Below are 12,405 nucleotides of genomic sequence, written 5' to 3'. Positions count from 1 at the left end.
GAGTTGGAGGCGGAGAAGCAAGCCATGATGCTCGAGATCGAGGCCGCCAACGCCAGGACCAAGGCCAAAGAAGTGGCTCTCGCGAGCATAATGACCGGGGTAGAGATCATGAAGGTGTATCTCAACACCGTGTAGCCAAGAAAGAGGCCATGGTTCAAGAAAATGCAGGCCGACATGCTCAAGTTCACCGACGAGTGATCCCGTGGCCATGAGCGCCTTCTTTTTTGTATGCCGGCTTGTGCGCTGGCATGACCACGGGGCCGTGATGGCGTGGTCGAACTCAATTCCCACCCCTTTTTGTGTGCTGGCATGTGTGCCGGCCGCTGGCGAGTGCGCCATCATGAACTGTATGGTGATATTTTTTGAAGTCGGCAATGTATGCCGGCGCTGGCATGGTGCCGACATGAGACATAGCCGCTGGCATGATCTATGGCCACGAACCTTTTTTAAAAATTAAGTGCGGACATGAAAATGGGTCGGCGCGTTGGGCGCACTGCCGACCCAAATGCAAAACAGGGCGGACGCCGAGCGGGCGTCCGACCTAAATGGACATAAAACGGACAAATACGCTGTCCGTTTGGGTCAGCCCGTTGGAACTGCTCTAATGCCCTACTCCCGCCTTAGCATGATATTGCTGTGTGTTCTAGATGAACTGGCTAATGTATGTGTTCTGTTCTCAATGAGTCGACCCCTTCGCTAGGCAGCAACCCTCCTCTATTTATGACTGCCATGGTCCTTCCCTTCTCGCCGCGGGGGGTTGCCATTGGCACAACATAAACAAAGAGAAAGGCGAGGGTCGTCCGTACCAGCCCGATGCGACTGGAAGTGGCATGCTTGCCCGTACAGAATTGGTAGTTGCTGAATGCCGCCCCTCTAGCCGCACGCTAAGTAGATGAATCTTCATCGGTCATTGTTGATGATCTTGGGGAATGACACGCCCGCCGGAGCCCATAACACTAAGGACGGTCCTGCTGCGTACCATCTCGGCTGCTGACGACGGACGGAATAGCGGGATGGCACGCATTTATGCTTCTGACAAGCAGATTCCCCGTTCCTTCATGGAGAAGGAAGCCGCAAGGTGCGGTGCTTCCTGGGCATGCCTGGGAAGCGCTTGTCGGGGCCGGGCGCACTACGAAGCACCTAGCGAGGAGACCTTGCGGTCTCTGTTTCTCAAATGACGAGTTGCCAAGCCCTCAATTGTGCTGTGTTGTGCGGCGTCGCTTGCGGACGTCATCGTCATGCCTACGCCTGCTAGTCCAGGGTACCCTGGTTTCCATTGGACCGACACATGTAACCTATATTTTGGTAATCAAAAGGTTAAACTTTAGCATAAAATACGAAGGAACTAAGGGACTGTTTGGATTGATGCTCCAACCTATTCAGCCAATTTTTTTGGCCTTGAGTGAGTTCATGGGAAAGTGTTTGGTTGGATACCGGGTTTTTTGGTGAGCCCTACCTATCCCATCCTTCCCATTTCACATTCAGGCCAACGGATGGCGGGGGGGCTATATTTGGAACGCAGAGTCAAAGCCAAAACAGCCACTAATAAACCTGGACGAAGATAGTAATTATTTTTGCTAGAAAAATGTTTAGCTGCTCAAACGAAAAAAGGCATCCGCAGAGCAAGTCAACTGGTGCGGCCTACGCACAGGACAAAAAATCTAACAAAATCCAATTAAACATGTAATAATCAATCGTCTAATCTATTTAAAAATAAGGCATGATTGCCGGTGACACTCATGGGTTGAGATTGCTTCCGATATTGGCCTTGACGTCCCCTATGCTGATTGCATCTTTGTTAGCCTCTAATCTACATACATAACATATTTGTTAGGCGGCTAGTGCGTGCACAGTACCGGGTCCTTGTCGCTCGTACAGTCTCGAGGCAATCAAATCGCGCCGGGCCTATCTGCTGGCGGCCAGCGGTGGATACATCGATACACTCGTTGCGTCAAGCGGAGAAAGCTGAGCAAGGAGATTGAAGCGGTGTGACGTTGATCTCGCACTGCGTTTCTCCCTGTCGAAAGCTTTGCCACCTTCGCGCGCTTTTCAGAAAGCATGGAGCAAAGGGCGAGTTTATTAGACCCTGCGGAGCAATTAGTGCAGACGCTTTGAGACTTTAAGCGCCTCCATGTACAACACACTAGCAACAGGAAAAGAATTAGAGAAAAACAAACTTGTTTGGATCGTTACGCGCACTCCATCAAACCGGGGTGGGGTATCGTACGTATACTCGGGCTCCATTGCACATTAAAAGACCACCGATGCACTGATGGTTGCTGCCTGCACAGTTGCACAGCGCGCAGCATAAAAACCGTGTGCGCCGCGCCTAGTACTCACTATCCGTCGCATGTCCGCCATCCCACTCGCCAAAGCTGTAGTCGCACCGAGTGTGCAAGAGACAAAGCAAAGCCGCGAGGAACCCATGGGCGATCTCATGGTCGCGGACGTTGCTGCGGCTGCGCGGCCGCCGCCGTCCAAGTCAGACAACCTCTTCATGCAGATCGCCGTCCACCCGGACGGCGCCGTCACGCGGCCCGTCGTCCCCACCATCCCGGCTTCCGACGCCGGCAGCGGGGCGGCCGTCTTCAGCAGGGACGTGCCCCTCAACACCTCTCTTGGCACGTACATCCGGCTATACCTGCCCAACCCCGTCCCGCCGTCGACGAAGCTCCCCGTCATCCTCTACTTCCACGGCGGCGGCTTCGTTGTCTTCAACGCCGACACCGCCTTCTACCACACCTCCTGCGAGGCCATGGCGGCGGCCGTACCGGCCATCGTCGCCTCCCTCGACTACCGCCTCGCGCCCGAGCACCGCCTGCCCGCCGCCTATGACGACGCCGTCGCGGCCGTGATGTGGCTCCGTGACGTGGCACCCCAGGACCCCTGGATCGCCGCGCATGGCGACATCGCCCGGTGCTTCGTCATGGGCAGCAGCTCCGGCGGGAACATGGCGTTCAACGCCGGCGTCCGGACCAAGGGCATCGATCTGAGCCCCGCTGCGGTGCGCGGGCTCCTGCTGCACCAGCCATACCTCGGCGGCGTCGAGCGGACGCCGTCCGAGGAGAGGTCGGAGGACGACTTCATGGTGCCGCTGGAGGCCAACGACAAGCTCTGGAGCCTCGCACTGCCGCTGGGCGCGGACCGCGACCACGAGTTCAGCAATCCGGAAAAGGCGGTGGCACAGGAAGCCGTGGTCGGCCTGCCGCGGTGCCTGGTGTCCGGGAGCGACGGCGACCCGCTGATCGACAGGCAGAGAGGGTTCGCCACGTGGCTGCGGGACAGTGGCGTGGAGGTCGTCGCCAAGACGGACGGCTCCGGGTTCCACGCTGCGGAGCTCTTCGTGCAAGAGAAGGCCGAGGAGATGTTCGCGCTGGTTCGCGATTTCGTATCCGCCGACCGCGATGCTTGACGCTGATCTGAGTGCGCCGTGTTGATGGGAGGCCATCAATTCCAGCATGTGACTGTGTGTTGTGAACAATAATTCGCCACTGTTCGCAACGTGGTGCGGTGCGTTGAAATTGTAAAAAAGTCTTTCCTATAAATTGGTTGATGTGTATGGATCACACTTGGGCCTAGTTTGGCAGCCTCGATTTTTCAAAATCGTGGTACTCTAAAATCTCATGGGGCAGTGGCAGGTTCGCCTACGCGCTCACCACATGAACGACACTGCCAGCAGCAAAGCTTCGCTGAGCCGAGTTCGGTCTCGGGCTGTTTATGCGTAGCCGCCCACCCAAGGAAGAGAGAGAAAAATCACTTTTCCTTTTTCCACGTGGGTCGCATGTGTAAGAGAGAGGAGGACACTGTTTTTTTACCTTAATGCCAGTTGCTGCTGCCAGGGGCGTTTTTGACAAAAAAAGGGTCAAACCCTTTTAACGGGATGAAAACGCATGGATGGGCATCTATATGTACGTATATACTAATATAAAAAGTTTGAGTTACGAAATCAAACAAATGTCACTCATTCAACTGCATCTATCCAACGGTCTATGTAACTCAGATGTTTAGTGTTACACATATTTAGCACTAAATAATTTAGCACTGTCGACTAATTAATATTATGCATAATATCAACGTCAATATTAACCGAGTAATTATATCCTAGTACATAGTATTAACACGCAATTTATATCTTGTCAAATATTAATGCTCAATATAATTAACATCTTGCCTAATATTAACATGCATTGCACATATACAATTATTAGTTTCTATAAGAAGATCAAATGCAAGAGGGGCATATTTAAGCACACTATAGAATTATGGGTACATGTGAATATGGAATTGAGTTAGGGACACAAATATAAATGTCTTTCTCCCTTTTTTGCCAAAAAACAGAGGATGCCTCCAAACAGACATCTCTTATTCTCATCTATATGTATACACAATTGAGAATCAATAGAAATATGGACTAATCATCCTGTATTTCAATATTTTACTCTTAACACTTTTGACTCGTGAGGATTGGCGATAGACTGGGAGGTTTGGTCAAGTCGTATGGCATATACTAGTATGTATGCCCGTGCGTCAGCATGGCCCAACAACACTCGAATGGTACCGGCTGGTGATAGTAGCGAGGCGCACACTGAGATCTAATGGAAATTCGTATTAGTCTTACATTAAGAAGTGTGTCACACATGCAATACTTTTGGTACGATCTTTGTACGACGATCCTGATCTTAAAGGGTCCCCCTAATTTTTAAATAGTCCATACCAACGTATTATTTGTAAGTTGAAGCAATTTTCAGAATTTGCGTCGAGTGGTAAAAGATATCTCACTGCAAGGGTGGTTTTGTTAAATTCATATTAGGCCGTCTCCACTGCATAAGAAGTGACCCTAGTTATTCCTGTAAACTTGACACTCGTCCCACCTCTCTCGGTAGGAAAAAGTCTTGTACAAACCTTAAACTTGTAGTCGAAAGCTAAATCAAACCCTGGACTTTGAATCCCGGAAATTGACACTCTAAACCTATCAATTCCGATCTATTTTGAACCTTGAGAGTGTTTAGCTTGTATTCATTGAGTTGGGCCGGCTCATTAGTGCAGTCGCTCGCACCGCTCATGCATAGTTGTAGATTCGCTCGCTCTCCTCTTTTTTTTTCCTTTAGCTCTTCTTTGATTTTTCATCAGTTTCCTTTAGTTTCTTTTTTCCTTCGTTATACTTTATGTTTTCACTGCGATTTTTTTCTTGCTTCATTATATTTTGGTTTCTTTTGTTTCTTTCTTGATTTTCTTTGCATTTTTTTATTTTATTTTATTTCTTTGCCGGTTTTAATTGGCTTTTTGACACATGTATACTTTTTCTTAGTATACAATGTACATTTCTAGAGCACACATGTTTTATATTTTTAAAAATTTAGACATTTTTTAAATACATTATCTGTTTTTAAAAAAACATGTTTTTAGCACTTTTTTAATACGTGGTAACATTTTTTGAAATACAAGCTGTACATTTCTTAATGACAATAACCATATTTTTAAACTTCCCTAAAATACTTCCTAAAAAATTTCGCTAAAAATATATTTTTAATACACTTTGGCCTTTTTTCAAATACATTATGTACGTTTTAAGAAAAAAATACATGTTATCAACACTTTTTTGAATACACGGCAACATTTTGAAATTAGACAATGTACATTTTTTAATGACAATAAAACATATTTAATATTTCCTTAAAAAACTTCCCTAAAAAGCATATTTTTGAATACATTGTAACATTTTTAAACTTCCCGGTAACCTTGTTTAAAGTACCTAAAAAAATCAAAACATTTCTTGAAAAATTTGCGAATATTTTAAAAATTCTGCCCAAAACACAAGTAATTTACGAAATTCCAAAACATTATTTGAAAAATACGGCGGAATTTGTGAAAATCTGAAACATTTTTCGTAGCATGTGAAAAACTGTTGGAATTATGAACATTTTTGACAAATGTTATTTTTTCGAAGTCATGGACAGTTTTTGAAAAATGTGAATAGAAGTTTAAATTCCAAAGTTTTTTCAAAACACAAAAATAAACTGAAATTGTGCCGAAAATGGAAAACAAGAACATTTTTTTAACTTCTGAACAATTTTAGAAATGCACGAACATTTTCTAAACCTCACAAATATTTGTTGTTGTATAGTGCGCCGGCCAAAATTCTCTTCCATGAGAGTAGCTGATTATCCCGGTCGGGATTGTAGTATTCGTAGTGTGCCAAACAGCTCTGGGTTCAAAATGGAGCGGGACTACAAGTTCACTGTGCCAATTTCCGGGATTCAATGTCTAGGGTTTGATTTAGTTAATTTCTTTGCGTTAATTGTCATGCCCTGGAATTTGTGTTATTATTTGATATAATTCTTTTGTGTTATCATTCTCTTCTTCCTTTTTTTTACAAAACCCTCTTTACTTACTTGTTCCCACTGGTCACGGCTTGGGTATTGTAATTCCTTTGTGTTATTATTCTCTCCTTATTTATTTATGCCCACTGATCATGCATTGTGTATTATAATTTCTTTGGGTTATTATTCTCACTTTCCTTTCTTATGCCTATTGAATCGGATTGTCATAATTTATTTAGTGCCACACATCTCATTACCATGAAATCTAAGCCACATGCCAGTCCACCTTTGTTTCCATATTCTCTTTTTAATGTTTGAGGCTGCTTATTAACTGCTTATTAATTTTGAATCACATATGTGCGTAAATCGGTAGAGCAGGATGCAAGAAAGGGAGGTGGTACTATTTATTATGGAAACAAAACTTCTATTTTACACAATGATGTGCAAGCTCGGTTGGTCCCGGTCTTTTAACTTACGGATTTGCTAATTCACATCTAGATAAGAAATAGTTATGTCACATTTAAGTTGTCCATCACATGATTTAATTGGTATAAAATTCGGGCAGCCTCTTAGATTCGTTCAAATTATTCTTGTCCCGCGTCGCTGTGTGTCCGTGCGGGAGTTCTCTTCGCATCAAAATCTGCGTCGTTGTTGCTGTTGTCCGTTGTTGCTGTGTTGCTGTGTTTCATGTCGATTTTTTACCGTTCTGTGTCAGGGCCTGGGGCCTGTTTGACCCTGGATGGGTTATACTCCCTCCGTTTCTAAATATATGTCTTTGTAGAAATTTCACTGTGAACCACATACGGATGTATTTAGATGCATTTTAGAATATAGATTTTGCTCTGTATGTGGTTTATAGTGGAATCTCTCCAAAGACATATATTTAGGAACGGAGGGAGTACTATATACGGGCCCTTGTTTCTGTTTACATGGTCTGCCATTTCTTTTTTTTTCTCCAAGTCTATGCATGCTGTAAAGTGTTTACGTGTTTGGTATGACTGTGTAGCTAGACGAGAGAGCTTAACTATATTTTTTCCATTTTGTATGTTTTTCCTTTAAAATGGTTTGGGGTTTGGGATGTTTGACCAGTATAGTTATTTAAACTTGAGAATATTTTTCAAGTTTTATGAAGAGTTTTAATTCTTGAGTATTTAATTCAATTTATTTTTAAATTTGGTGAGTATTTTGTTTTCTGGTTGCAACTTCACCCTTAGTTTTTTTGTTTATTTGTTTTAAATCCATGAATGTTTTTGTATTCATTAATTTTGATTTTGATTTTCTTGTATCCATTTCTATTTTTTTATTTTTCCTTCTTTATTATTTTGTTTTAAATTCATGGACTTTTAACGGATTTACTAATTCTCATCTCGATGACATCAGGCAATGTTTTATGTAAGTTCATGATTGTTCGATTTGTTTGCTTTAAATGTTGTGCAAATTTTGTGAAGGAAATATGGTCTAAAGGCAATAATAAAGTTGTTATTTTATATTTCCTTATTCATGATAAAGGTTTATTATTCATGCTAGAATTGTATTGGTCGGAAACCTTAATATATGTGTGAATACATAAACAAACAACGTGTCCCTAGTGAGCCTCTACTAGACTAGCTCGTTGATCAAAGATGGTTAAGGTTTCCTAACCATAGACATGAATTGTCATTTGATAAGGGGATCACATCATTAGAAGAAAGATGTGATGGACAACATCCATCCGTTAGCTTAGCATAATAATTGTTCACTTTTATTGCTATTGTTTTCTTCATGTCAAATACATATTTCTTCGACTATGAGATTATGCAACTCCCAGATACCGGAGGAATGCCTTGTGCGCTATCAAACGTCACAACGTAAATGAGTGATTATAAAGATGCTCTACAGGTATCTCCGAAGATGTTTGTTGAGTTGGCATAGATCGAGATTAGGATTTGTCACTCCGAGTATCGGAGATGTATCTCTGGGCCCTCTCGGTAATACACATCATAAGCTTGCAAGCAAATGACTAAGGAGTTAGTCACGAGACGATGTATTACGGAATGAGTAAAGAGACTTGCAGGTAACGAGATTGAACTAGGTATGAAGATACCGACAATCGAATCTCGGGCAAGTAACATACCGATGGACAAAGGGAATTACGTATGTTGTTATAACGGTTCGACCGATAAACATCTTCATAGAATATGTAGGAGACAATACGAGCATCCTGGTTCCGCTATTGGTTATTTACCGAAGAGGTGTGAAAGCACAAGTGCTCCCTGGGTGATTTTGGTAATTAATGTCAACATATCTCTTGTTGGACAAGTATTTTCATCTAGTATATTTCAGATAAGTTCAACATTGGAGTGGCATGGACAAGAGGATGTGGAACCCCTTCAAGATGCTAAGGACAAACATTGGCAAAAGCTCAAGGCACTACATTTTCATTTTTAGTGATCCAAGATCATATTCAGTCCATAGGAAAGCCAATACTATTGAAAGGAGATGAGGTGTTGCTTATTTGCTTGCTTTGCTCGAAGTGCTTAGTGATATGATCCAAAGCCCTCAACCACTTTCTCATATCCACATATGTCCTAAACCTAAAATAAAACTCGGCGCCACCGATTTGATCTATCCGGCGCCACCGAGTTCATTTGACATAGCCACTACCAAACCCTAATCAGTTTAGTCTCACCGATGGGATCTCGGTCTCACCGAGATGGGCTTGCAAACTCTCTGTTGTCTATTGCAACAATTTCGGTCCCACCGAAATATGCAATCGGTCCCACCGAGTTTGCTTGACCAATTCTCTGTTTGCTTATTACCAAAATCGGTCTCACCGACTGTGTGTAATCGGTCAAACTGAGTTGAGGTTTTACCCTAACCCTACCACATCGGTCCCACCGAGTTGACCTTGTCGGTCCCACCGAAAATTCTAACGTTCACATTTTGAACCAAATCGGTCTGACCGAGTTTCATCATTCGGTCTCACCGAGTTTGAGAATCTGTGTGTAACGGCTAGATTTTTTGTGGAGGCTATATATACCCCTCCACCCATTCTTCATTCATGGAGAGAGCCATCAGAATGTGCCTACACTTCCAACATTCATTTTCTGAGAGAGAGCCACCTACTCATGTGTTGAGACCAAGACATTCCATTCCAACCACAAGAATCTTGATCTCTAGCCTTCCCCAAGTTGCTTTCCACTCAAATTATCTTTCCACCATAGCCAAATCTGTGAGAGAAAGTTGAGTGTTGGAGAGACTATCATTTGAATCACAAGAGCAAGGAGTTCATCATCAACACACCATCTATTACCTTTTGGAGAGTGGTGTCTCCTAGATTGGTTAGGTGTCACTTGGGAGCCTCCGTCAAGATTGTGGAGTTGAACCAAGGAGTTTGTAAGGGCAAGGAGATCGTCTACTCCATGAAGATCTACCCAAGTGAGGCAAGTCCTTCGTGGGCGATGGCCATGGTGGGATAGACAAGGTTGCTTCTTCGTGTACCCTTCATGGGTGGAGCCCTTCATGGACTCGCGCAACCGTTACCCTTCGTGGGTTGAAGTCTCCACCAACATGGATGTACGTAACACCACCTATCGGAACCACGCCAAAAATCTCTGTGTATCCAATTGCGTTTGCACACTCCAATCCCATCCCTTTACTTTCTTGCAAGTTGCATGCTTTACTTTCCGCTGCTCATATACTCTTTGCATGCTTGCTTGAATTGTATTGTGAATGCTTGAAATTGTGCTAATTTCCATCCTCAACTTGAAAAACTTAAAAACTGCTATCTTTACTTGTTGAGGGTCTAATCACCCCCCTCTAGACACCTCTTCCCGATCCTTTCAATTGGTATCAGATCATTGGTCTCCATTGCTTTGGTTTAATCACCATTGGAGGAAGATGGATGAGTCTACGATTGGGAGTATTAGACGTAGAGTGCCTATGCTTGATGGAGAGTTCTATAGTGAGTGGAAAAATGAGATGCTTGGAATTTTTCATGAATATCACTCGAACAATTACATTACTACTCCTTGTGAACCCCTTGCATCCTACCCCTAATGAGTCTCTTGACATGATTCATAATCTTAGAACTATCAATCTTATCACTAGAGGTTTGCCTAGAAATTTGATTAGTCACTTGCCAACTCTTGATTGTGCTTACACTATATGGAGATTTTTTGAGGAACGATTTCCAGATTATTCCTTGAAAAACTTAGATGAGATTCTTCACAAGTATATTGCTTTGAATAAGATGAATCCCAATGATCCTATGTTTGGAGATTGTTTATTTGAGCTTCGTGACCTTATGCGTGCCAAAGGAGATGTTGGAATCATTAGCAATATCATTTCTGAAGCCATTAGAATTCATAGGGATGAACATTGTCAAAATCATATATCTAATGAATCACTCTCTCTAGGAAATGATCATTTTCAAGACGATGTTGAACATGGATACTATGATGGGGATGATGATAATGACTTTGATCTTGAAGAGTCTATGAGAAACTTTCATCTTATGGCTAACCTTCGTGGCTACATGGCTGGAGGAAAGGAATGGGTCCTTGATAGTGGATGTACCAATCACATGACCGGAGACAAAGATATGTCTCGTGAGCTTGCTGAAAACGACGGCCCTCGAAAGTATGTCACTTTCGGTGATAACTGAAAGGGTAAGGTGGTTGGCCTTGGTAAGGTGGCCATCTCACATGACAGCTCCATACAAAATGGTATGCTCTCGTTGAATCTCTTGGCTATAATTTACTTTATGTATCTAGACTAGCTGACTTTGGATTCAATGTCCTATTTACTAAAGTAGATTGCCAAGTGTTTCGAAGAGATAATCATAAAATGGTCTTTACCGGCATACGTAGAGGTGATCTATACATTGTTGATTTCACTAAAAAGGCTCAACCTAGAACTTGCTTAATTGCTAAATCCTCTAAAGGCTAGTTGTGGCATAGACGGTTAGTTCATGTGGGCATGCGAAATCTTGATAAGCTTATTAAAGGTAATCATATACGTGGAGTTAAAGATGTCATATTTGACAAGGATAGACTTTGCAGTGCTTGCCAAGCAGGAAAACAGGTTGGAGGAAGCCACCTGGTGAAGAACATCATGACCACAAGGAGACCGCTCGAGCTACTTCATATGGATCTTTCCGGTCCCAATGCCTACAGGAGTCTCAGTGGTAACTCATTTGGACTAGTCATTGTTGATGATTTTTCAAGATTTACGTGGGTGTTCTTTCTTGATGATAAATCGCAAGTCCAAAAGATCTTCAAAAACTTCGCTAGGAAGGACCAAAACCAATTTGAAGTGAAGATCAAGAAGGTTCCCAGCGACAACACAATGGAGTTCAAGAACGCCAATGTGGACACCTTTCTTAACGAAGAAGGGATTTCACATGAGTTCTCGTCTACGTACACATCTCAACAAAATGGAGTTGTTGAGAGGAAGAACCGGACGCTCATCAAAACAGCGAGAACGATGCTTGATGAGTACAAGATGCCAAAACACTTTTGGGCGTAAGCGGTTGAGACAGCGTGTCATGCAACAAATCGTCTATATCTTCAGAAGCTACTCGGCAAGACAGCATACGAGCTTCTCACCGGTGACAAAGATCCTTCGGAAGCAATCCAAGACTTGTCTATTGGCAAGATTCTCCCAACGGAGGTGAAGGAGAGTACCTCGTCCGTCCAAGTGGAAGCCTCAATTTCACGACAAGGTGAACCACAAGTTGACTTGGAGATATCCACGAGTGGGACACATCAAGACGGTGAAAACGAGGATGTACAACAAAATGAACCTCAGCGACCTCCTTCTCCACCTCCACGGGAGAACAACAACGAAGAAAGACAAGAGGAAGAACAAGACAATGAAGAGGATGTTCCACCCCGACCCAAACAAAAGCTCTCACGAGTTCGAGCAAGAGTCTCAAGAGATCATCCCGTCGAACAAATCTTTGATGACATTCAAACCGGGAGAATTACTCACTCTAAAACTCGTTTGGCTAATTTTTGTGAACATTACTCATTCATTTCTAGCATTGAACCTATGAAGGTTGAAGAAGCATTGGAAGATCCGGATTGGATAAATGCCATGCATG

The 12,405-nt window shown here is 43.4% G+C and overlaps 1 protein-coding gene across 1 annotated transcript; it reads left to right on the top strand.

Moving 5' to 3' along the window:
• Positions 1-2,296: 2,296 nt before the first annotated feature.
• LOC119341015 (probable carboxylesterase 8) lies at positions 2,297-3,593 on the top strand. Its single transcript, XM_037612914.1, has one exon. It carries the CDS (start codon positions 2,351-2,353, stop codon positions 3,410-3,412), a length of 1,062 nt encoding a protein of 353 aa, XP_037468811.1. The 5' UTR covers positions 2,297-2,350; the 3' UTR covers positions 3,413-3,593.
• The last annotated feature ends 8,812 nt before the right edge of the window (positions 3,594-12,405 follow it).

This window comes from Triticum dicoccoides, chromosome 7B (assembly GCF_002162155.2).
Source record: "Triticum dicoccoides isolate Atlit2015 ecotype Zavitan chromosome 7B, WEW_v2.0, whole genome shotgun sequence".
In the NCBI taxonomy this organism is placed as follows: Eukaryota; Viridiplantae; Streptophyta; class Magnoliopsida; order Poales; family Poaceae; genus Triticum; species Triticum dicoccoides.
Note: the sequence above shows the minus strand (reverse complement) of the source record. Positions and strands in the feature narration are given on the sequence as shown.